Raw genomic sequence first — 20056 nt, 5'->3', positions numbered from 1 at the left:
AGATTCCCGTGGGGCTCCCGAAGAACTTGTCCCGTTTGAGACATACGTCTGCCATGTAGGGCGTACTTTCATGTAAACAAGCACCGTACGTCAGCGTGCGGCGGCGCCTCAAACGCCAAAACAAGAGTGACGGCGAAATCCCGCGCTGCATCAGGCCCGCTTCTGAACCGCGGGGCAAGCGGCAGTCTCTTCTGAAGAGATCGACCGGAGGCCGAAACCGAATAGGCTGGTTTATCGAGGTAAGAAAAGCCGAGAATGTGGAGCTTCGCACCGGAGCTGACTGAGCGCATCGGTCCTCATGGGTCGTGCCACAGGATTTCGGAAGCGTCTATCTTAAGATCTATGCCACAGGCCGCGTTGTCCCGGGAACACGACTCCTGTCCTTGTCCTTGTGGCTCACTTCCGGAATGAAGGGGAAGAGGAAAAGCATCAGAAGGAGCTCGTTGGAATCCGACAGTGAGCCCGACGACGAGCACTGCCTCAGAGGGCAGCCTCTGACAAGGAAAATGAAGGTCGGTTCGAGATAACTGAAGTCTCTCCTCGGGAAGAAATTCCTCGAACTCGCTGTGTGATATCATTGGGAAGGATTTGGCACTGATTTCGATAAGTTCCAGCAGATAACCTCGGAAACAATAAGTCAGAAAAGAGTTTTCGATGAAGTTGCCCCTGTCGAATCTCCTTCCTCCTGGTGCCACGGTATCACGGCGAGTGGAGTTCGGGAGCCGCGTGACTTCAAGGGGGATACCTTTTACTCAACCCGGTCGCAGACGTCGAGCACCTTAAAACGAGAACTCAAGTGCTCTTCGAGGGATCTGGAGCACATGCGGAACACATCTGATCGCATCCAATCTCATATGAGCTCAGAGGAGCCGCAGAAGATCATCGAGATTCATATCGGCGAGGAAGAATTCGCAGATGTGTCGGGCCCCTCCAAAAAGCGAAAAATCAAGTCGGATACGAAGCCCCTCATGAAGAGAGCTCTCGCATTATATAGGATACGTAAAAGTCGTGGCAGTGGATCTTCCTGGTGACGACGGCTTGGGAGAGAATGGATAGTTTCTTGAAATTAGACTCCCAAGCGTGGGAGCAGGATGCTCACAGTGAATCTCATTTGCTGAACGGATTTAAAATTCGAAATACACTAAATCGAGCTCTCACGATACCGGATAGCAAGAGAAAATTGTTTGAGCGATTGTGACTGAATTAAGGTATTGTGATTCCTTTGACGAAGCATTATCGGATGAATTTATCCATAATACGTACTACAAGGAGGGTTGCCTCCCTAGCTCCTCATAGAACAACAAGGATATCAGTAAACGATGAAAGAGTAAGATAACCAATTATATTCTGTCTTCCTCATTTGGAGGCTGAATCGCTGAAATGTACCCTCTCCATGGCGCTCGACGCGATCACAAGTAGAGAGCGTCGACACGACGGGCGAAACTCAGTCAGACTCGATTGCGCCAAGAAGCCAAGGACTCAACTCCGGTGTGAAATGACGTAAAACCTATTCATTAGCGAGGATATGTTCGAGAAGCGGACTGAATGTATCACCTCGGCGATCCGCTGCAATGAGACTCGCGTCGGCTTCTCGCGGATCATCGAGCTGATGCTAGCTCATAGCTAGCTTGGAGTCTCCGCTACGCAAATGCAGGCCGCTATGATGGGACGGAGAGCTCGCGGGTGCTGGGCAATCGAATGAATGCACGTGTCGGTTGCGTTTCAGGCGTACTTCGAGGCGACCCCGAATTTTCAGTCTGTGTGTAGAGCACCCATTCGGCTCATCGGAGAGATCTGAATCTTAATGATGCGATCCCTCTCGTCTTTTTTCGCGGAGCTCCGACAGGACCTTGAGATAATTTGTTGGGGGGGGTAGCCCTCCGTGTACCTCCCGGACGAGCGTCAGCTGACGACTGGGGAGCATGACATGGCACTCGAACGTTTGGAGAAAGATACGGAGGAAGTCGGAAGGACCGCGTGACAGATAATAATTGTAACCCATGATTCTTGCCTAATCCCCGAATACTTGGGGACTGTCAGCAACGTGAACGCGGGGCCAGCGATCGAATTCCCCCGCCCGCCATCATCGGGAGGTTCCTGACTGCTGACACTTCCAATGTTCAAGACGGACCTGAATATTGGACCGATTTTCTGAACGGACCTGGATATTGGGCGCAGTCGAGAGATTCTATTTCCGACTCTCTGGCTCAACGAATCAGCCTGCATTTGGCTCGAATTCGGCTACTTTTGACTGCTAGATAGAGTTGAGGGTGAGTCTAATGGGATTATTCCCAATCCGGAGCTTTTCGCGAATCATTCACTTAGGGCTTCATTCGCCCAGATACGGCGGTCGTTCCCCGTGCCGAATCGAAGGAGTATCGGTCGGATTCGAATCCCGGTCGACGGACTCTCCGACTATTTTCGGCGCGGCGTCAGAAGCGGAAATCGTGAGGAGGTGTGCGATTGGCACCCGCCGTTCTTCGGTCGGGGACTGTCTACGATGGTGGGGTTATGAGGCGTCCAGAGTCCAGACCCCTCGCGGAAAGAATTCAGATACAAGATCCGGGGTGAGAAAGGTCAACCAGAAAGCGGAATCGAATACTGTTATTCATTTTCCAGAACTAGACTTCGTTCTGCATCTGGAGTGGTTTTTTTTCGTCAGGACGCCCGTGAATGCTCCTGGCTCCGGGATGACGCTACTCAGGCTCCGCTGTAATGCATTTCTGGCATTTGTGCTGAGTGCATCTATAGCAGTTTTCGCAGTGGGGATTCTAGGCTATACGGTGCTTATTCCCCAGTTTGTGGGCGCGAATGTGAACCAGGTAAGGCTGTAGCGATTTTCCCGCAATGAATTCGACTCATTTCTCCCTGATTGTCTCGAAACTAACCGACGGGTCGTCGAGTAATTAGCGCGTTCGTCACTACTCGTGCCAACGTGCGTTTCACTTCGTGAAATGCCGCAACGACGCCGCTCGCGCAGGAGGCGGTGTGGGTTCGATCCCTGCTGCCGGAAAAATATTCCTTACGGAAACGCAGGTACTCGGCCTGGATCCTCCTGGGTACTTTTGCTCTATGGATCCGTCCTCGGAAGCGATGTGAATAACAGTACCCGGGACGTTAAACCGTGGCTGTGTGGATCAGCCCGAAAAAGTTTGATTGTCTCGGAAGTGGATTGAAACTCCCATTCCAGCGGAATATGGAAAGCGGTCCTGTTCTAGAGCTGATTTGATTCTTCGCTCCAGAAAATGCGCCTGATCCCCGAAAACGAGGCTCTCGAGAGATGGGCGAACTACTCAGACCCCATATATCTATCGATACATCTGTTCAATATAACGAACATCGAAGAGTTCAGGGATGGGGGACCTCCCAGAGTTCAGGAGATCGGACCTTATGTCTACCTGGAGAAACGAACAAAACGGGTTGATTACATGGATGAGAATGTGGTGAGTATCTTCCACGAGATCCCTTTCGGATTCCGGCGATATTCGATGAGGAGCTTCCGTGGGAGCTGAACGGCTGATCTCTGGATCGTCGGATCGATTCGCGAACTGTAACGCTTTCCCCTTCCAGATTTCCTACTCCGAGTACAAGTCTTATAGATTCCTGCCGGAATTTTCGTCTGGTGATCCGAAAGAAGACATTGTTCACGCGCTCAACGTTCCGCTGGTCTCCGTCGCTGACTTCATTGAGAAAACCATTCCTAACTTCCCGTGGTTGGAGCCAGTTTTCCAGAGTGTTCTCCATGCACTAACGTACAAGCATGACGAAGACATCGGTGAGTTCCATCGGCTCGCTCCGAAATAGCACCTATAAAGAGCAAAATATCGAAGTCATAAAGAGGAGTTGAGGATTTATCGATAAAATTGTTCTCCTTCTCGTCAGTGGTACGTCGCACGGTGGACGAGATGCTTTTCGCCGGATACGATACCCCGTTCGTTGTCGAGGCTGTGAGGCTGGCGAAGAAAGCGCTGCCTTCGCTAGAATTTGACTCGCACGATCGTTTCGGACTCCTGCTGAACAAGAATGGATCGATCGCAGACCAGTACACTGTAGGCACGGGCGCTGGAGATTTGCCCTTCACGAAAATAATCGAATGGAATGGTAAAACTGAACTGCCCTACTGGGGGAGCGATCATTGCAATCAGATCAATGGCACCGACGGCTCCCAGTTTCCGCCGCTCACGGACAAAGGGAACAGGCTGCAAATTTTCTCGGCCGAGCTATGCCGCTCCATCCACTTGGAGCATGAATCCGATACAGAAGTCAAGGGCATTGAAACGCAAAGGTGAGGAGAACAGTACCTCCGACGGATCTCCTTCCCACATGGACCCATTCGCGTCTCATACATTGATGATTATTATTCCTCCGCAGATACACAGTGCCGGCAGCCCTGTACTCGAGCGCCGAAGAGGTGGAATCGAACGTTTGCTACTGCGAGTCTCCCGACAAATGTGATCTGAGCGGAATAATGAATATCAGCAAATGCCGCAAGGGTTTGCCTTTGATGATGTCGGCTCCTCACTTCTACATGGGTGAACCGAAACTATCCCAAGATATCATAGGCCTGAAACCCACGAAAGAAAAACATGAGACTTTCCTCGACATCTCTTCGGTGAGCGATTCCAGTACAGAAAATTGATCATGGCGATCCACTCGGCATGTTCCGTGGTTATTGAACTAACGCATTAGTCATTCATGAAATCGGCCTCTCGCTCTGCAGATGACCGGACTCGTGTTGCGAGCTGCGAAGCGATTGCAAATCAACATTGAAGTCAAGCCCAGTCTATACGTGCCGTAAGTCCCCTCCGAGTTTGCTCTGAAATTACCCGCAGACTTCCATGCCTGTAGGATGGACTCAGCATCTTTCATCACGTTTCAGGACTCTGGAAAATGTCACAACAAGAATAATTCCAGTAGCGTGGATCGAGGAGGTGAGTTTAAATCTCTTCTCAGGGCCTGCGACCTGAAACGGGTTCGATTGTTCAAAGCGTTCGAAATCAGAGGGAATTCTATGGTCATCTTTCATTTCAGCGTATGGAGGCCACGGTTTCGTTCACGGGCTTACTGAAAGAGAAATTGGTTCGTCCACGGAATTTCGCCATCGCTGTGTGCTCTCTCGCTGTTTTGATTGGCGGTCTCTCCACAGTGATTGTGATTGTCGTCTCCTGCATCAGAGACGCTAAATACTTCAAATCTTTTGATCTCAAAGCCATCAGCGCCGATGACGTTCGGGGAGCTCCCGAGAAAACGAGAGAAAATCTCGAAGAGGCGACCCTCTCCCTCAAAAACGGCTCTGAAACAATAGTTGTCACGACGAGAAACGGGACTTGACGGAGATACGGGTCAAATCACATCTGTAATTATTATAACAATAATCTAATCTAATAATAATATATTCTTCGTGCTGAAATCTCTCACGACCGAAAATACAGAAAGCTCTGCGGACATAGTCCACTGTGTGATTTCTCTTGAGCTGTCCAGCGAGGAAGGAACCTTTATTTGCCTCTTCAGATCGGATGCAGACTGTCCCGATGTCATATATGTATGTTTAAAAGCTATGAGAACTAGGATAATGCCTAAAACGTGTGACTGTCTTTCGATTCTGGATGGGCTCGGACCCGATCCAGGAACCGAGAGCGTGAATATCTTGCTTTCTCGCGCGAATTACAATGTTCCTCAATGGAGAGGAAATGGAACGCTTAGATGAGGTAGATGATATCATCCGATACCATGACCTGGTTTGCGTCGGACATCTTCTCCAAGGCGAGATTGACTTCTTCCCTCGAAAAGGGTTTTTTGAGAGACAAACCTGGAATATTTGAATCTTAAGAACGACCGCATCACCTGTGCAGTGCTAGAGTAAGCAGTCATCGGATCGGAAGCGGCGGAAAGGGATGGAGCGATTCCATTCCTGGACTCGCCCCACCGCCGCCCCCTTGTCCAGGCTCTCGCGATAAAGACTTGGGCAGACTCTCGGAATACTGATACTCCCCGATATGTTTCCCCAGGATAGATAACAATGGGTCGGGTCGGAGAGGAACCACTCACCTGCGAGATAAGTCATCAATTCATCAATGGCCATCTGCTGGGATCCAGCAGTCCGTCTGAAGGCTTTATTTAAGAGAGATCGAAATTCGTCAAGTCGGTCAAGAACACCGATCGATGTCGCCCGTGACGACGTCGATGGCAACGGAGCTTCTTCTTCTTCGGGCGCCTCTTCCCGAACTTTCTTCTTTGGTTTGAGCACAGGGGTCTCGGGAGTCTCTTCACGGTAATCGAAAACATCTTTTTCCTTCTCCTCTTCAGAACTCACGGCACCATCCTCCGAGTCGCGCTTCCGTTTCCGGGGCTTCTCTATGACTTTCTTGAAGTAAGCGAAATGAACGAGCTCGATGGCTCGCATGGCGTCATCTTCCGTAACTTTCGCCGAGAGCCTTGCTTTGGCTTGGGCGGTCGCGATTCGGATCAACGTCTCCAGTGTTCGGGCAGTGATAGGCTGAGTCTGGGGTGGCAAAATGAAATATGAAATACAGTCATTTCAACGGGTCTTCGATGGAGGGTTGCCACTATTGAAAATCGAGTCGACGTACCCTGGCCATGTCTGAGTGATCCGAATCGAAACTCCGGAGGCGCGGATATTCCTCGCTGATGAGGCGGCCAGCTTCATCGCTGAGCGCGGGCTTGACCTGTCGAGCGAGGTGAATGTATTTCTTCAGGAACGTCAAGGAGACTCTTTTTTCCTTGTTGTTTTTGCGTGGTCCATGCAGAAGAGCATCGTGTTTTTCGTAGATCTGGAAGGGTAGACGTAGTTTGTGAATGACTGCGCCGAACGTCTCGGATCCCCGTCCGAAATCGTCCGAGACTGCACCCCGTCAGGACCATGTCCGAGAAGTTGCTCCCCACCTCCATATTCTGCCTCCCGGTGGCCGCTCTGGGATCCTCAGTGGACAGATGATCCGCCATATTTTTGAGGGGCATCGCCTCCCCATCCTGTTCATTTGGGTTCCGATACCGGTGCATTCGAACAACGTGTTCCGCTATGCGCAAGTCGTTCTCAGGGTCCATCGTGTCGAGTAAAACGAACAGCAAATCAAAACGTGACAGCAATGAGTCCTGCAAAGCAACCCCCGCATGATTCCCGTTTTTCGTTTCACCACAGCTGACGAAAAATGCTTGATCTCAATGAAGGATCTCGCCCTCGGGGCGACGCGGGGAGTTCCCAAGTTCGATGATTAGCCGCAGCGCTTTCAGCTCACCAACCTGGAGACCGATGTTCTCCATCGGAGTTTTGTATTGATCGTATCGCCCATAGACAGGATTGGCCGCAGCGAGTACCGAACAACGAGCATTGAGTTGAGCCTGGATTCCAGACTTGGCGATTGTCACTCGTCCCTGCTCCATTACTTCGTGAATTGCCGTACGATCGATGTCTGACATCTTATCGAACTCGTCGATGCAGACCACCCCTCGATCTGCGAGGACCATGGCGCCCGCTTCGAGACGACGGTCGCCCGTCTCCTGGTCGGTCGTGACCGCGGCCGTCAGACCCACGCCGGAAGATCCTCGACCCGTGGTTGCGATCGCCCGTGGTGCGGTGTTCAGAACGAAACGGAGCATCTGAGATTTGGCCACGGATGGGTCTCCGATCAGAAGGATGTTGATGTCTCCTCTGAGTCTCGTTCGATTTTTGGGCAGAATCTTCTCGGTGCCCCCCAACAATAAGCACAGGAGGGCCTGCTTCACGAATTCGTGGCCGTGGATGGAAGGTGCCAGCGACTTTGCGAGTACGGCGAAAACATCCTTGCCCTTCTCGCGAGCGAACTGTCTGACTTTCTTCATATCCTCCGCCGTCAGTTCCGTGGCGATTTCTTTTGTGAGCAGGCGAATATTATTCGCGAGCAGCACCGTCCGGAAAATACCGTTAGTGAAGCCTCCCTGTGCAAATGGCAAGCAGCGATAGAGTCCAATTATCTGCACTCGGTCACCTGGCTTGCACAGATCGACCATATCGTCATCGCACAAGATGTCTACGGAACGAGGGAGTTGTCCCGCCGGGGCTTTCTCGGGCATTTCTTGTATCGTCAGACTCTGGTTATCCTTATATGTGGATAAGCCGAACTCAGTTTCCAGCAGATTCCCATCATCATCTTTCGTGGGATAAACAGCAGAAGATGGAGTCGAGTCGTAGGAGGTCATGTCCGTGTAAGTTCGTTCGAGGAATTTTTCGGTAGCCGGGCAGTAGTGCACAGAACGCACTACTTTGGGCTTGATTAAGGACGCCTTGGTGACGATTCCTATGGATAGCAGACAATGGAAATAGCTTGGAGTCGAACGGGAGCTCTCACGGAGGAGTATCTCAATCTGAGGTCTCAATCTTCACATCTCTACTTGGAACAGTTACGAATACCACTATCTCCTGCTCACCTTCGACGCAAACGATTCCTCCTAGATAAGTACAGGTGAGAGATCTGGGAGTGAGGTGACGGTTTCCGAAACTCCCCTCGAGTCCAATGGAATAACGGAGTCCCCGATAGTCTTTTTGAAGGGAAGGCTCCGCTTGCATGACGATGCTTTTCAGGGCGAGCTCAAAAGCCACCATTTCCTCAGCGGTATTACTCAGGAGCTCCGATGCTCTTTTCGGGTTCTTTGTTCGGATGTCGTTGATGTTCACTATCAACCTACGCTTTTTGAGCGATAGCATCTCCGTAATCTTATCCTTTCAGAATAGAGAAACTCGAAAAATTTAAAAGAGTGATCGCAGTTTACGTGAAGATCTCACGCAGTTTCTGCTTGGACCCCAGGAGCGGAGGTGCGCGAGTTAGGTATCGATTCGAGGGTCAATTTTGGGGCGTTCTGTCATGCGGCCCCCATTCTCTGCCGAGGGATTTTCATCCTCTCACTCTCGAGTACCTAAATGGTCTCGATCTAGAATAAGGATTCTTTCTCTCGACGTCATTGACGGAAGTAGCGCTCGCAAGTCGAACACTGAATCGAAGGATCGAACTCACTCTATAGTTGCCCTCATCATTGTCATCGTCGAGGAAGTCTTGATACTCCCGCTGGAGATCGTTCAAAGTATTGCTCACGGTTTCGTTCGCCATCGACGAATACCAGGAGTTTACCAACGCGTTCCACTTTCGAACTTCACCCACGACTGAGTAACTTTTGGCGCGAGAAGCAGACCGCGCAGTGCACTTCACAAATATCCCCCGCTGCCGCGCGATTTTTCGAAGCGATCATCGAGATCAGATAAGGCCCACACAGTGCCCGGAGAAGAGACCCAGCTGTAAATACCTCTATTGCTCAGTGACTGAGAGGCCTGAACTCGAGCATATTGTGCGTTGTATGTGGAAGAGATCGAGGGAGCTCTTCTGCTCATTCTGAATTAAGACACCGAGATCGTCAGGATTTCGATTCCGTGCCCCTCGGGACCGTCGATCAGGGTCGCGGAGGAACGTGGAGATTGGCTCATTAAAAAAAAAGATTTCGAAATGAAGAGAGTAAGATTCGATCCAATATCGCTCTTGCGAGATTTTATTCGATTCGATGAGGATACTCGACCGAGATATCCACAAGTCCACGTAGGTTGGGAGTGTTCTTTAACGTAATGATTCGCGTCACCGCTCTTAAAATCAAGGGTTCGTGTTGTTTCCCAGGAGAATTATACAAAAGTGTCGAGCGAGCTGCGATCACGTTTTCAGGGACGATCGATCAGATGAGATATATAATTTCTTCGGAGACCATGACTTGATTCGCGTCCGACATCCGTTCGAGAGCGAGTTCTACCTCTTCTTGCGTGAAAGGTGTCTTCAGCGATTCGCCTGGAAAGAAATGCTCGAGTCAAAGACTCCGAATGGCGGTGGGATTTCAGCTCCGATTCCCGAGAGATATCGGGGTCTCATGGCATGATGGGATTCCTTGAGTAGTCCGAGAACACTTCTCTCACCTGCTAGGAACTCCATCAAGTCTTTCAGCGGCATCTGTTGCGACCCAGCTGTTTTCCTGAAGGCCTTATTGAGGAGAGTTCGGAACTCGTCGAGTCTGTCGAGGAGCCCTATAGACGCCGGGGTAGACGAGCCGGACGGCAAGGGAGCTTCTTCCTCCTCTGGTTGTTCCTTACGAGCCTTTTTCTTGGGCTTCTGGATCTGAGTCGCAGGTGAGTCTTCGCGGAACTCATATGCGTTCTCTTTTTCACCTTCGTCCATTGGCTCATCTTCCTCTTCTTCATCAGAACTACCGGCATCATCGTTCGAGTTGTGTCTCCTTTTCCGGCGCTTTTCGATCACCTTCTTGAAATAGGCGAAATGAACCAACTCGATAGCTTTTTTCGCGTCGTCCTCGGTGACCTTTGCTGACAGCCGGGCTTTCGCATGGGCCGTCGCCAGACGGATCAGGGTCTCGAGAGTACGCGCCGTGATCGGTTGAGTCTGCAAGCATGGTGATTATTCAGTTGACTATTCATTCTGAATCGATGACTATGCAGACCAACATCCGGACGGGAGAGAGAAGGGGAACAGGTCCCAGAATACGAACCCTGGCCATGTCGGAGTTTTCCGAGTCGAAACTACGCAGCCGAGGATACTCTTCGCTGATGATGCGGCCAGCTTCGTCTGTCAGAGCCGGCTTCACTTGTCTAGCGAGGTGGATGTACTTTTTCAGGAACGGAAGGGAAACTCTTCTCTCCTTGTTGTTCTTACGGGGCCCGTGCAACAAGGCGTCGTGCTTTTCGTAAATCTGAAAAGTACCTCGTCATTTTCAGGAACGGCTCGAGGGATACGTTCAAGTGCCGAGGCGACAATCACATAATGAGCTTCTCGAATGATAGTCGCGGCCTTCCGCACCTCTGTGGTTTGGCCGCCGGTGACGACTTTGGGATCTTCCGTGGACAGGTAGTCCGCCACATTCTTGAGAGGCATAGCCTCACCGTCCTGCTCGTTGGGATTACGGTACCGATGCATCCGAACTACGTGTTCCGAGATTCGCAAATCGTTCTCTGGGTCCATCGTGTCCAGCAGGACGAATAGCAGATCGAAACGAGACAGGAGAGAGTCCTAGAGAATGGAAGAAGTCCCTTGAGTGACTTCGAGATTCAGTGCGTGACGTAGCGTAATCGGGATCCGCTGAGTGGCCTCGTGGGACAACGTACCTGGAGACCGATGTTCTCCATCGGCGTTTTGTATTGATCGTATCGCCCATACACAGGATTGGCCGCAGCGAGTACCGAACAACGAGCATTGAGTTGAGCCTGGATTCCGGACTTGGCGATTGTCACTCGTCCCTGCTCCATTACTTCGTGAATCGCCGTACGATCGATGTCAGACATCTTATCGAATTCGTCGATGCAGACCACCCCCCGATCTGCGAGGACCATGGCACCCGCTTCGAGACGACGGTCGCCCGTCTCCTGGTCGGTCGTGACCGCGGCCGTCAGACCGACGCCGGAAGATCCTCGACCGGTTGTGGCAATGGCTCGCGGTGCGATATTCAGAACGAAACGGAGCATCTGAGATTTGGCCACGGATGGGTCTCCGATCAGAAGGATGTTGATGTCCCCTCTGAGCCTGGTCCTGTTCTTCGGCAGGACTTTCTCGCTGCCGCCGAGCAACAGACACAGTAGGGCTTTTTTGACGAAATCATGACCATGGATGGAGGGTGCCAACGATTTTGAGAGAACAGAGAAAACATCGCCACCCTTTTCACGAGCGAACTGTCGGACTTTCTTCATGTCATCCGCCGTCAGTTCGGTAGCGACCTCTTTGCTCAGCAGACGGACATTGTTGGCTAGGAGAACAGTTCGGAAAATTCCGTTTGTGTAACCTGCTTGAGCGAAGGGCAAGCAGCGGTACAACCCGACAATCTGCACACGATCGCCGGGCTTGCATAGGTCGACCATGTCATCATCACATAAGATATCGACTGATCGGGGGAGCTGGCCCGCAGGCGCTTTTTCCGGCATTTCCTGAATGGTCAACGTCTGGTGGTCCTTGTAGGTTGATAAACCGAATTCCGTCTCCAATAGGTTTCCGTCGTCGTCCTTGGTGGGATATATCGATGATGACGGCGTCGAATCGTACGAGCTTATGTCCGTATAGTTTCGTTCGAGGAATTTCTCGGTCGCTGGACAATAGTGCACAGACCTGACAATTTTCGGCTTGATTAGGGATGCTTTCGTGACGATTCCTGTGGACAGAGTTTGCGTAAGAGATACAGTCATCTCATACACGGAAATTCGAGCCTCGAACGATTTTATACCAGGATTGAAAGCCGAACGAATCATAGTCACCTTCAACACAGACGATTCCCCCAAGATTGGTACAAGTCAGAGATCTCGGAGTGACGTGTCTGTTCCCGAAACTCCCTTCGAGCCCGATCGAAAAACGTAGTCCTCTGTATTCTTTCTGCAGGGACGGGTCTGCTTGCATGACGATGCTCTTCAGGGCGAGTTCGAAGGCCAACATTTCTTCTGCCGTGTTATTCAGAAGTTCGGCAGCTCTTTTGGGGTTTTTCGTTCGCATATCGTTGATGTTCACAATCAGCCGGCGCTTCTTAAGCGCGAGCATCTCGGTAATTTTCTCCTATTAAGAGCAGAGAACATTCTTAGTGAGGGCATTTAAATCTCACAGATGATCGGCGCACGAACTTAGTGAAGCTATTGCATTTGGTTGATCAGCGCGAGATCGAACACCGACAGCTATGCTTTAGTCTTCCGACTCCTTCGTTGATTATTCTCGAGTTCAAAGGTTTAGGAATCATCCGATTCGGAGCTTTGGAGGATGCGTCAATCACACCGCCTTTCGAATTTATACGTCTTTCGCGTAGTTGACTCACTCTGTAGTTTCCCTCGTCATTGTCATCGTCTAGGAAATCCTGGTATTCTCTTTGGAGATCGTTCAACGTGTTGTTCACCGTTTCGTTGGCCATTTTTCACGATTTTCCACGACAGCCAGCGGTCGCGTTCCACAAGAGCAGCTTTTGGCGCGAAATGGTCGCGCGCTCTTTTGGCTCGCCCTGCCGACGACGAGCGGACGCGCGCGTCCTTCTCCGCATAGAACGAGCGTTCACTCAGGGCGCTAGTTTTCAAAAAAAGAGAGATTTCCTCAGTGTCTCCAACATTTGAGCAGGTGATGATCGCATCGATGATCGGATATAGGATCCAAAAAACGGGATTCTCCCCTCGAGCGAACGAATGGAACCACGGAGTGTCTGTGGTTTTATTCACGGCTCGGAATTTCCCTGAGGGAAAACCACATGCGGCTTGCAGCTTTTTCACGCTAAAAATATGCTCGTGGAGCATTTCAGATGCGCGGAACCCGCCACAGGCCGTAGCTCGCGTCCTTATCCAGTACGATAAACAAAGGCTCTGCTGCCCACAATCAGCCTCTCTAGAGTATCTTAGGTCGCGGGCTTACGAAATCTCCGGAGCATCTGAATCACGCTTGGGGGTGAGGACGACAGAAAATGAGAATGGAAGAACACGGGTCCGGTCGTTTTCCTTAACGAGTCCGATCGCCTAGCGCTTCCCTCAGCGGAGAAAATCGGCAAATCCAATCATGATTTCGAGAAATTCTCAAGAAAAAAGGCAGAGCGAATGTTCTGTGAATCTCTTTATTAAGTGAAACGAGTATGGTGTCAATTTATCTACACAAGTAAAACAGAAAAAGATTGTTCTGAGTTTCTCAAACGCCTGTCACTCGCAACGTCGTCGACGCGTTGGAGAACTCCCAGTACTCGTCTAATTTGAGCTGTGCCAACATGACGGAAGGGTTGTTCAAGTTCATCGCGTACTGCTTCCACAGCTCGATATTGATGATGCCCCTGCAGTAGAGGGTCACGAGCATTAGCACGAACGCCATGAAGAAGGGCTTCCACAACGACCAGGAGTTTCCTGAGTTACAGTTCCGACACAAGGAGGTCTGGATGCAAACATCTTTGTACTGCTCCTCCTTCTTGGGTATGTCTTCTTCGAATCCGTTCTTCCCCGGGCTGTTCGGTGTTTTGCGGACGGTCGGAGCAGATTCGATTCGTGTGCTCTCGAAGGCAGGTGGTAGCATCACGGTTTTTCGCTTCGAATATTTGGGTTGAGGTGAAACTTCAGTCTTCGGTGCTTCGGCCGTTGGTTCTTTCGATGCCTGTTTCCTGGCGCGCGATCTCGTGTTCATCACTGGACTCCCCTGCAAAATGGTTGGAATAGGAATAAAGAATTCAGCCTCCGGTGACATGAGAGGTACGAATCAGGCCGGGGGTTCGAATCTCCCTGACCTCCTTACAACGGCCCGGGATTCCTACATACCGATGGATTGATGTTTGGAACTCGCGCCATTGTCTTCCGCTTCGAAGATCGTTGAGCCACCTCCATTTTCCGCACTGATGCTCGTTCGCTTCGTAGAAACTCAACGCAGACGGAGTCCTTCCACGTTGGAAGCGCACCGGGTGCTCGCAGATCCGAGAAAAACAAAAACAGAAATCTCCGAAAATGGCGCCAAAGCCGATGTTGTGAACCTCCCGTCCCCGGCGGCAAGTGTCTTCAGCGCTCTCTGCTCTCGCCCCCAGCTGTAGCGGCGGTGCGGCCGATCGAGCGGCTTGATGGAGCTGGCAGGTGCGCCTGCGAGCTCATGAACTTGGTTGAACCCGGGAAGCGTCCCATTGATCCACGGGAGTCATAGGGACAGAGCTCCGGCAGCCGTCTTCGGGTCGGGAGTCACGCCATCCGAGCTGATATCGTCAGAAAGTGAACTATCCGGAAAGTTCAAACCGGACTGAGGAGAATAAATCGATTCTGCTGCGGATCCCGGCTCGGGAAGGATTGAGGACGATGAGACCGCCTGATCTATTTCCGGATCAGGAAGTCCACAGAGGGGCTCCAGAATTGGAGAATATGAAATTCGTGGCGAGAAGCCCGGTATTTCTCCGAATGATAGAGCAATTACCGGTTCCGGCTGGGGTCCCACGCTAAGACTGAGTTTCCCTGGCTCGCGTGAACTCTGGAAGGATTTTCGATTTCTCGAGCACAGCGATGAGAGATTTCCGAAGCTACAAAACCGAGCTCAGCGCGGCTTCCAAAGGCGGCGGACGTCATCAAAATCTGCTTCAGGACTTCAAGATGGAGCTGTTGAGCTACCCCCCGCTGATCGCCCACGAGACGATTCTCCTGGCGCCGCCTCTGCTATATTCGCTCATCGCGATCCGTCTATAAAGAAAATCAACGAAACCTGCGGAAGCGCGTCATAATTATCGCGGAGAGCGACCCTGATTGCTTAATATGGGAGTCATGCGGGTACCGGTTCTCGCCCTTCCCTCTCTCATGAGAGTTCCGACCGCGAACGCAAGGCCGCTTCCGTACTTCGCACAACCTCGTCTCGCATGCCGAGATGACTCGACTTTCCCGCGCCGACTCCACGGCTCCCTATCCGAAGAAACTTACGGAGTTCAGCATCACAGTGATTCGAGTCCGCGCGAGCGTTCCATCGATCATCCGCGTAACCCCTTTCTCAGCCGATCGGCAATCCCAGAATGGGTCGAGCTGAACCTTGTAAACTAAGCGGCGACTGAAGAGTGATCGCTCCGCTTGTTCGTTCACTTCATGTGTCGGATATCGCGGAAATCACTTCCGATCGTGCATCTGGTCTCTCTGCAAGGCTCTGGAGCGCCTGATGTGCACGACGCCCGCTTCGGGAAGAAAGCGCCACTGAAGCGACGGAGACGCACCGTGCGTCTTCAAGAGACACAACAATACCGGTGATCGAGTCAACATGTCGACATCTATATCCTGTCCTCTACTGATGCTTCCACGGAAGCCCATCATGGGCGAAAAGATAGCGAATCAAAAGGCCAAAAAATGCCACATATCGTTATGATGTTGCCCGCCAGCTGAACTGCACGTGTGAAAAAACGATCTCGGCAAACTGAACGCCTAGCTCGTAGTGATCGCTCGAAACAGAATCGAGAGCACAGGATAGAATTACGGGAGTCTCAGCTTGGAGAGAAGCGATTCGAAAAGAAAGTCCGAGCAGCTGAGGGAACGGCAACAGGAATCCAACAGCGCCGGGACAGGCGAGGCCTTAACTGTATTCATTGCTCCTCCAGCGTCTCGCTTCAGAGCCCGATCTCCAACTCTGATCGCGATTTCCTTCTCGCCCAACTTCACTTCAGATCTCAGGAAAACGCCCTTCACCTGTTCAGGTCCGCTATTCGAGCTCCAGTGTCAGGAACCGCCGCTCGAATAGGGACGATCAATGAGGCGGGAAAAGTTGTTGGTGAGAGCTTAGAGAAATGACGAAAAATCCTCTACTTGTAGGAGCCATTTAATATTGGGCATGTGATTATACAACTGTGGCTTCCGATTTTCACTTGTGAGCAACGCTGGCTTTCCATGTCTTGCGTGAGAACGCACCAATTGGCGCTGATTCGCAGCGTCACATTCGGAACCTCAGGATCTCTGACCTGAGGAGAAAATCATCTCTGAGTATCCTCCGATTCCCGAGAGCTTGCCTTCCGATTGATTCCTTTCCCGGGGGAGGGTAGGGAGAACGATCGATAGGGAACGGCTTACTCACATTTCTTGAGACAGTCACAACGTCGATCTCAGGCCTGCTCTGGAGCAGCATTTCAGCCGCGATGTTGACCGTTTGCACGACATCGAGAAAGGTGTTTTCGCCGACGTCTCGCGGGATATGCGATGAGCCGGTGCGCAAGGATTTCGCGTGGTGGGGCCGTGCCGCACACCGTGTGCTTAAAGAGAGCGTCAAGAGGATCGCGCACACCGTTTCGAAGACTTTGACTGTGTTCATCGTGTCTACTCTCGAGGTGCGTTCCTTGCTCCTGCCCTGTCAACAGTGGCTCATTCCTCTTTATTCCGTTTCTTATAGACTCTAAGCTGTCTAAGGTTCCGGAAGACTTGTCACCGCTAATGGTCAGACGCGGAAAACCACGAAAGACACTGTTTTCGATGTCGTGCGGTTTCCGAGGGAAGCGTAGCCCACTTCTGTGTGCCATCGTAGTTGTGGTCGAACAGCTTCTCTGCGATGAGCGGATTCCGACTCGATAGTGTTCCTGGGACCGCAGGTTTCACTCGCGAAAATATTACCATCAAGTTTGCTCATCTGGAATTCCGTAGGATCGGATCGAGGAATTTGGATCGGAGTTTGCGCCGATGTCCGGCTCAGCGGGAAATTCGATTATCGAGGGTCGGGGTCAAGGAGGTCTTCCAGAGTGAGAGTTTTCCAGAACGATCCAATGGAGTCGACAAGTCATTGGACCCAATAGGCGGACCCTCTGGAGTACCCACATATTTTCCTCAGTGACGGTTCTCATGAGCACGCTCTCCCTCGCTGAGGACGATTGCTCATCAGCTTTACAGCCTTGCTTATCCATTCATAAGTCGTACCCTAGATGGGCGGCCGCAGGGTGCCCGGCTTGACGGAGCGCGCGACATTTTGTCGTCTTCGTCGAGACGGAATGCCGTCCTGAGACATGACCATCAGAAGTTTCCGCTCTTTTGCAGGATGATGAAATGCGGAGATTCTGAACCCTCCTACTGGATTCCCTGAAGCGCGCAGGGTGTCGGTATTCTGTGGAGAGAGACCCGTCTTTTGGCGCCTCGTTTCGAATGTAGCATTCGAAGGGAAAGGTCAGCTGTACTTTCGCACACCTCGAGCATATCGTCCTGTTCATCGACCACAATTCCGAGGCTCGAGTCGACAGGCGACTGGACCACTAAGACAGGCAAGTTTTCCCGATTGCGAGCAGAATACCATTCCGGGAATCGAAATCGAATCGATGTTGTTTTTCACGGGTCATCCCCGGGTTGAAACTTTTGGAATGAGATCATCAGCCTGTACCATTCCGAATGTTTTATGTAGGATTGATGGAGTTCCGCGTCAGAGTACCGGGGAAGCCGGACAGGCTTTTGAAGGACTTCGATCCTCAATCCGTCGGACTTCCGGCGGATTTCAAGATCACGAATTTCGCCGAGATGAAAGGATGAGGTTGTAAGGTACGATCGCCCTGCCCGTCGATCGAAATGTGTCTCAATTTGAGAGAGCATACATTGATTCCGACAACGTCAATCGATCTTGTAGGTGCCCCAGGAAGAGCTGGAGAGTTTTCTATCCACTATCCGAACCCAACCGGCGATTTCCCGGGGAGACTCCTCTGGAGACACTGTCGGTGAGATGCTCGGTGAATATGATGGGAAATTGCATCGAATGACGTCTCGCTGACCCCTTTTTGCTCTTCCTCAGATATAGGTATGGACTGTAGCGTGGTCCCGTTGGGTGATTCTGGATTTTCTCTTGTACAAACTATCGATTATTTCTATCCGTCCGTGGAGGATCCCTACATGAATGTGAGTGGTCTTCGATGAACCTCCTGCCCGGTTCCTATGCAAATACGCCCCGCATAGCAAGCGAGAATACGCTTCCAATGGATCCCGCTCTGGAACTCTCGAAGCTTGACCGATTCCCGTCGCATTTCAGGGGCAAATCGCATGTGCAAACGTTTTGTCCGATCTCTACTCTATGGGCGTTACAAAGTGCGATAACATGCTCATGGTTCTCGCGGTCCCGAAAGGCATGACGTATGATGAGAGGCAGAAGGTTTGTGGAATTATTCATCTGTTAAAGATTTCTCAGCGGCGCGGCCTAACGCGGTCTCAAGGTTACTGCAATGACCGTTATCGACTTCCAGGTGGTCCCTCTTCTCATGAAAGGTCTTAACGACCACGCTATCGCTAGCGGCACCCGTTTCCGTGGAGGGCAAACAATTTTGAACCCTTGGCCGATCATCGGCGGCGTCGCAACCGCTTGCGTAAAGAGAGACCAGATCGTGATGTAGGCGCCTAATAAGTAATTAGGATCTTTCCATGTCCCCCATGTAAACGATCGGGAGACCTCCGGAGATTCTCTGAGCGATGCTCCGGGAGATACTGGATTTTTCCTTTTTCTTTCAGGCCTGACAGGGGAGTGGAAGGAGATGTCCTGCTGCTGACAAAACCTCTCGGTACACAGGTAGCGGTCAATGCCCACCAATGGCTGGAAATCCCTGAGAAGCTTGCCTGGCTTGATGGTTTTTCCAAGGAGACTATCAAGAAAGTTTATTTCCGAGCCATGGACAGCATGGCCCGACTCAATCGAATCGGTAATCTCCCAACATTATCGACAAGCTCCACTAGTGAAAGCTCATCTCGTCCTTGCGATCTCATACGGGGCGAACCTGGATGCGTAGGTCGCCAATATTTTTCGTCGGGGAGGGTAATGTTCAGGATTCCCGGTTGAATATCGTTTTCAAATTTCAGCTGCTTCGCTCATGCTCAAGTATGAGTGTCACGGCTGCACGGACGTCACCGGCTTTGGTATTCTTGGACATTCTGAGAATCTCGCAAAAGCTCAGATGAACTCCGTTGATCTGAAAATCTTCCGCTTGCCTGTGATACGTGACGTTCCAGCCATAGTTCAGAAGAGCGGCAAGTTCGGCAAACTGTTCGAGGGAACGTCTGCAGAAACTTCGGGGGGACTCCTCATGATACTGCGGAAGGATAAAGCACTCGCTCTCATGAGTGAACTGAAGACCCTCGAAGGCATGTCATCGTGGATCGTTGGTGAAGTTATTGAGGGGAATCGAAATGCCTTTTTGGAGAAGGACCCAGAGATCATCGAAGTTCCTGATGTAGACGAGGAAGGCTACCTGTGGTAGTGGAAGGATTCACGAAAAATCAATGACCCTTATCGATGAGTCCGAGCTATTCAGATGTCGGCGCTCTTTGCGCTTGAGGTCTATTTTTTCATTCCTTAGGAATATCTTCATTCCTTAGTAGTTTGGTCCATGTCGATCCAGAGTCACTTGGGGTACAAAGATGAACTGAATGGGACAAAGCGGAAGCTGCCTGTTTGGGGATGGGAATGTATCCCAAATAAAATCACGCTAAGATGACCATAAACATTTTTTTATACATTAACTAGCCATGAGTGCGCTTCGCGCCCTCGAGGCTAAATTGCCCGCGTACCTTGGTGCAGGAAGAATGAAATCAGGCGGAATATACGCGCATCATCTATCGGATACA

The 20056-nt window shown here is 51.2% G+C and overlaps 5 protein-coding genes across 5 annotated transcripts; 2 read left to right on the top strand and 3 right to left on the bottom strand.

The window, feature by feature from the left end:
* The first annotated feature begins 2690 nt into the window (after window positions 1-2690).
* On the top strand, window positions 2691-5353 carry LOC100901001 (lysosome membrane protein 2). The gene is made up of 8 exons (XM_003748513.1): window positions 2691-2822; window positions 3243-3443; window positions 3571-3775; window positions 3883-4285; window positions 4372-4612; window positions 4721-4794; window positions 4880-4931; window positions 5032-5353. The coding sequence occupies exons 1-8, from the start codon at window positions 2691-2693 to the stop codon at window positions 5329-5331; spliced, it is 1608 nt and encodes a 535-aa protein (XP_003748561.1). The 3' UTR covers window positions 5332-5353.
* A 141-nt stretch (window positions 5354-5494) lies between these two features.
* Window positions 5495-9101, bottom strand: LOC100907481 (maternal DNA replication licensing factor mcm3). Its single transcript, XM_003748480.1, has 7 exons — window positions 9009-9101; window positions 8425-8716; window positions 7261-8294; window positions 6904-7113; window positions 6591-6791; window positions 6049-6502; window positions 5495-5809 (listed from the first exon to the last, which is right to left on the bottom strand). The coding sequence occupies exons 1-7, from the start codon at window positions 9099-9101 to the stop codon at window positions 5700-5702; spliced, it is 2394 nt and encodes a 797-aa protein (XP_003748528.1). The 3' UTR covers window positions 5495-5699.
* Window positions 9102-9511: 410 nt separating this feature from the next.
* LOC100900853 (zygotic DNA replication licensing factor mcm3) lies at window positions 9512-12921 on the bottom strand. Its single transcript, XM_003748512.1, has 7 exons — window positions 12829-12921; window positions 12284-12575; window positions 11147-12180; window positions 10842-11051; window positions 10534-10734; window positions 9947-10427; window positions 9512-9821 (listed from the first exon to the last, which is right to left on the bottom strand). Exons 1-7 carry the CDS (start codon window positions 12919-12921, stop codon window positions 9712-9714), a joined length of 2421 nt encoding a protein of 806 aa, XP_003748560.1. The 3' UTR covers window positions 9512-9711.
* Window positions 12922-13676: 755 nt separating this feature from the next.
* On the bottom strand, window positions 13677-14432 carry LOC100900708 (uncharacterized). The gene is made up of 2 exons (XM_003748511.1): window positions 14291-14432; window positions 13677-14171 (listed from the first exon to the last, which is right to left on the bottom strand). Exons 1-2 carry the CDS (start codon window positions 14354-14356, stop codon window positions 13677-13679), a joined length of 561 nt encoding a protein of 186 aa, XP_003748559.1. The 5' UTR covers window positions 14357-14432.
* Window positions 14433-17446: 3014 nt separating this feature from the next.
* Sps1 (inactive selenide, water dikinase) lies at window positions 17447-19932 on the top strand. Its single transcript, XM_003748479.2, has 8 exons — window positions 17447-17721; window positions 17859-17992; window positions 18078-18165; window positions 18240-18343; window positions 18474-18593; window positions 18685-18827; window positions 18947-19134; window positions 19292-19932. Exons 4-8 carry the CDS (start codon window positions 18248-18250, stop codon window positions 19687-19689), a joined length of 945 nt encoding a protein of 314 aa, XP_003748527.2. The 5' UTR covers window positions 17447-17721; window positions 17859-17992; window positions 18078-18165; window positions 18240-18247; the 3' UTR covers window positions 19690-19932.
* The last annotated feature ends 124 nt before the right edge of the window (window positions 19933-20056 follow it).

Source organism: Galendromus occidentalis, unplaced genomic scaffold (genome assembly GCF_000255335.2).
Source record: "Galendromus occidentalis unplaced genomic scaffold, Mocc_1.1 scf7180000077533, whole genome shotgun sequence".
In the NCBI taxonomy this organism is placed as follows: Eukaryota; Metazoa; Arthropoda; class Arachnida; order Mesostigmata; family Phytoseiidae; genus Galendromus; species Galendromus occidentalis.
Note: the sequence above shows the minus strand (reverse complement) of the source record. Positions and strands in the feature narration are given on the sequence as shown.

What these genes read in the sequence shown, in the direction of transcription:
- LOC100901001 (XM_003748513.1), top strand. Translation starts at nt 2,691, where the DNA reads ATGACGCTACTCAGGCTCCGCTGTAATGCATTTCTGGCATTTGTGCTG. An exon ending in TGGGCGCGAATGTGAACCAG is followed by an intron (nt 2,823 to 3,242) that starts GTAAGGCTGTAG and finishes TCTTCGCTCCAG; the next exon opens with AAAATGCGCCTGATCCCCGA. An exon ending in CAGTAGCGTGGATCGAGGAG is followed by an intron (nt 4,932 to 5,031) that starts GTGAGTTTAAAT and finishes CTTTCATTTCAG; the next exon opens with CGTATGGAGGCCACGGTTTC.
- LOC100907481 (XM_003748480.1), bottom strand. Translation starts at nt 9,101, where the DNA reads ATGGCGAACGAAACCGTGAGCAATACTTTGAACGATCTCCAGCGGGAG. An exon ending in AGGAATCGTTTGCGTCGAAG is followed by an intron (nt 8,295 to 8,424) that starts GTGAGCAGGAGA and finishes TGCTATCCATAG; the next exon opens with GAATCGTCACCAAGGCGTCC. An exon ending in ATCACTCAGACATGGCCAGG is followed by an intron (nt 6,503 to 6,590) that starts GTACGTCGACTC and finishes TTGCCACCCCAG; the next exon opens with ACTCAGCCTATCACTGCCCG.
- LOC100900853 (XM_003748512.1), bottom strand. Translation starts at nt 12,921, where the DNA reads ATGGCCAACGAAACGGTGAACAACACGTTGAACGATCTCCAAAGAGAA. An exon ending in GGGAATCGTCTGTGTTGAAG is followed by an intron (nt 12,181 to 12,283) that starts GTGACTATGATT and finishes CTCTGTCCACAG; the next exon opens with GAATCGTCACGAAAGCATCC. An exon ending in CTTGATGGAGTTCCTAGCAG is followed by an intron (nt 9,822 to 9,946) that starts GTGAGAGAAGTG and finishes ATTTCTTTCCAG; the next exon opens with GCGAATCGCTGAAGACACCT.
- LOC100900708 (XM_003748511.1), bottom strand. Translation starts at nt 14,356, where the DNA reads ATGGAGGTGGCTCAACGATCTTCGAAGCGGAAGACAATGGCGCGAGTT. An exon ending in TTCCAAACATCAATCCATCG is followed by an intron (nt 14,172 to 14,290) that starts GTATGTAGGAAT and finishes ACCATTTTGCAG; the next exon opens with GGGAGTCCAGTGATGAACAC.
- Sps1 (XM_003748479.2), top strand. Translation starts at nt 18,248, where the DNA reads ATGGACTGTAGCGTGGTCCCGTTGGGTGATTCTGGATTTTCTCTTGTA. An exon ending in AAGAGAGACCAGATCGTGAT is followed by an intron (nt 18,828 to 18,946) that starts GTAGGCGCCTAA and finishes TTTTTCTTTCAG; the next exon opens with GCCTGACAGGGGAGTGGAAG. An exon ending in GGCCCGACTCAATCGAATCG is followed by an intron (nt 19,135 to 19,291) that starts GTAATCTCCCAA and finishes TTCAAATTTCAG; the next exon opens with CTGCTTCGCTCATGCTCAAG.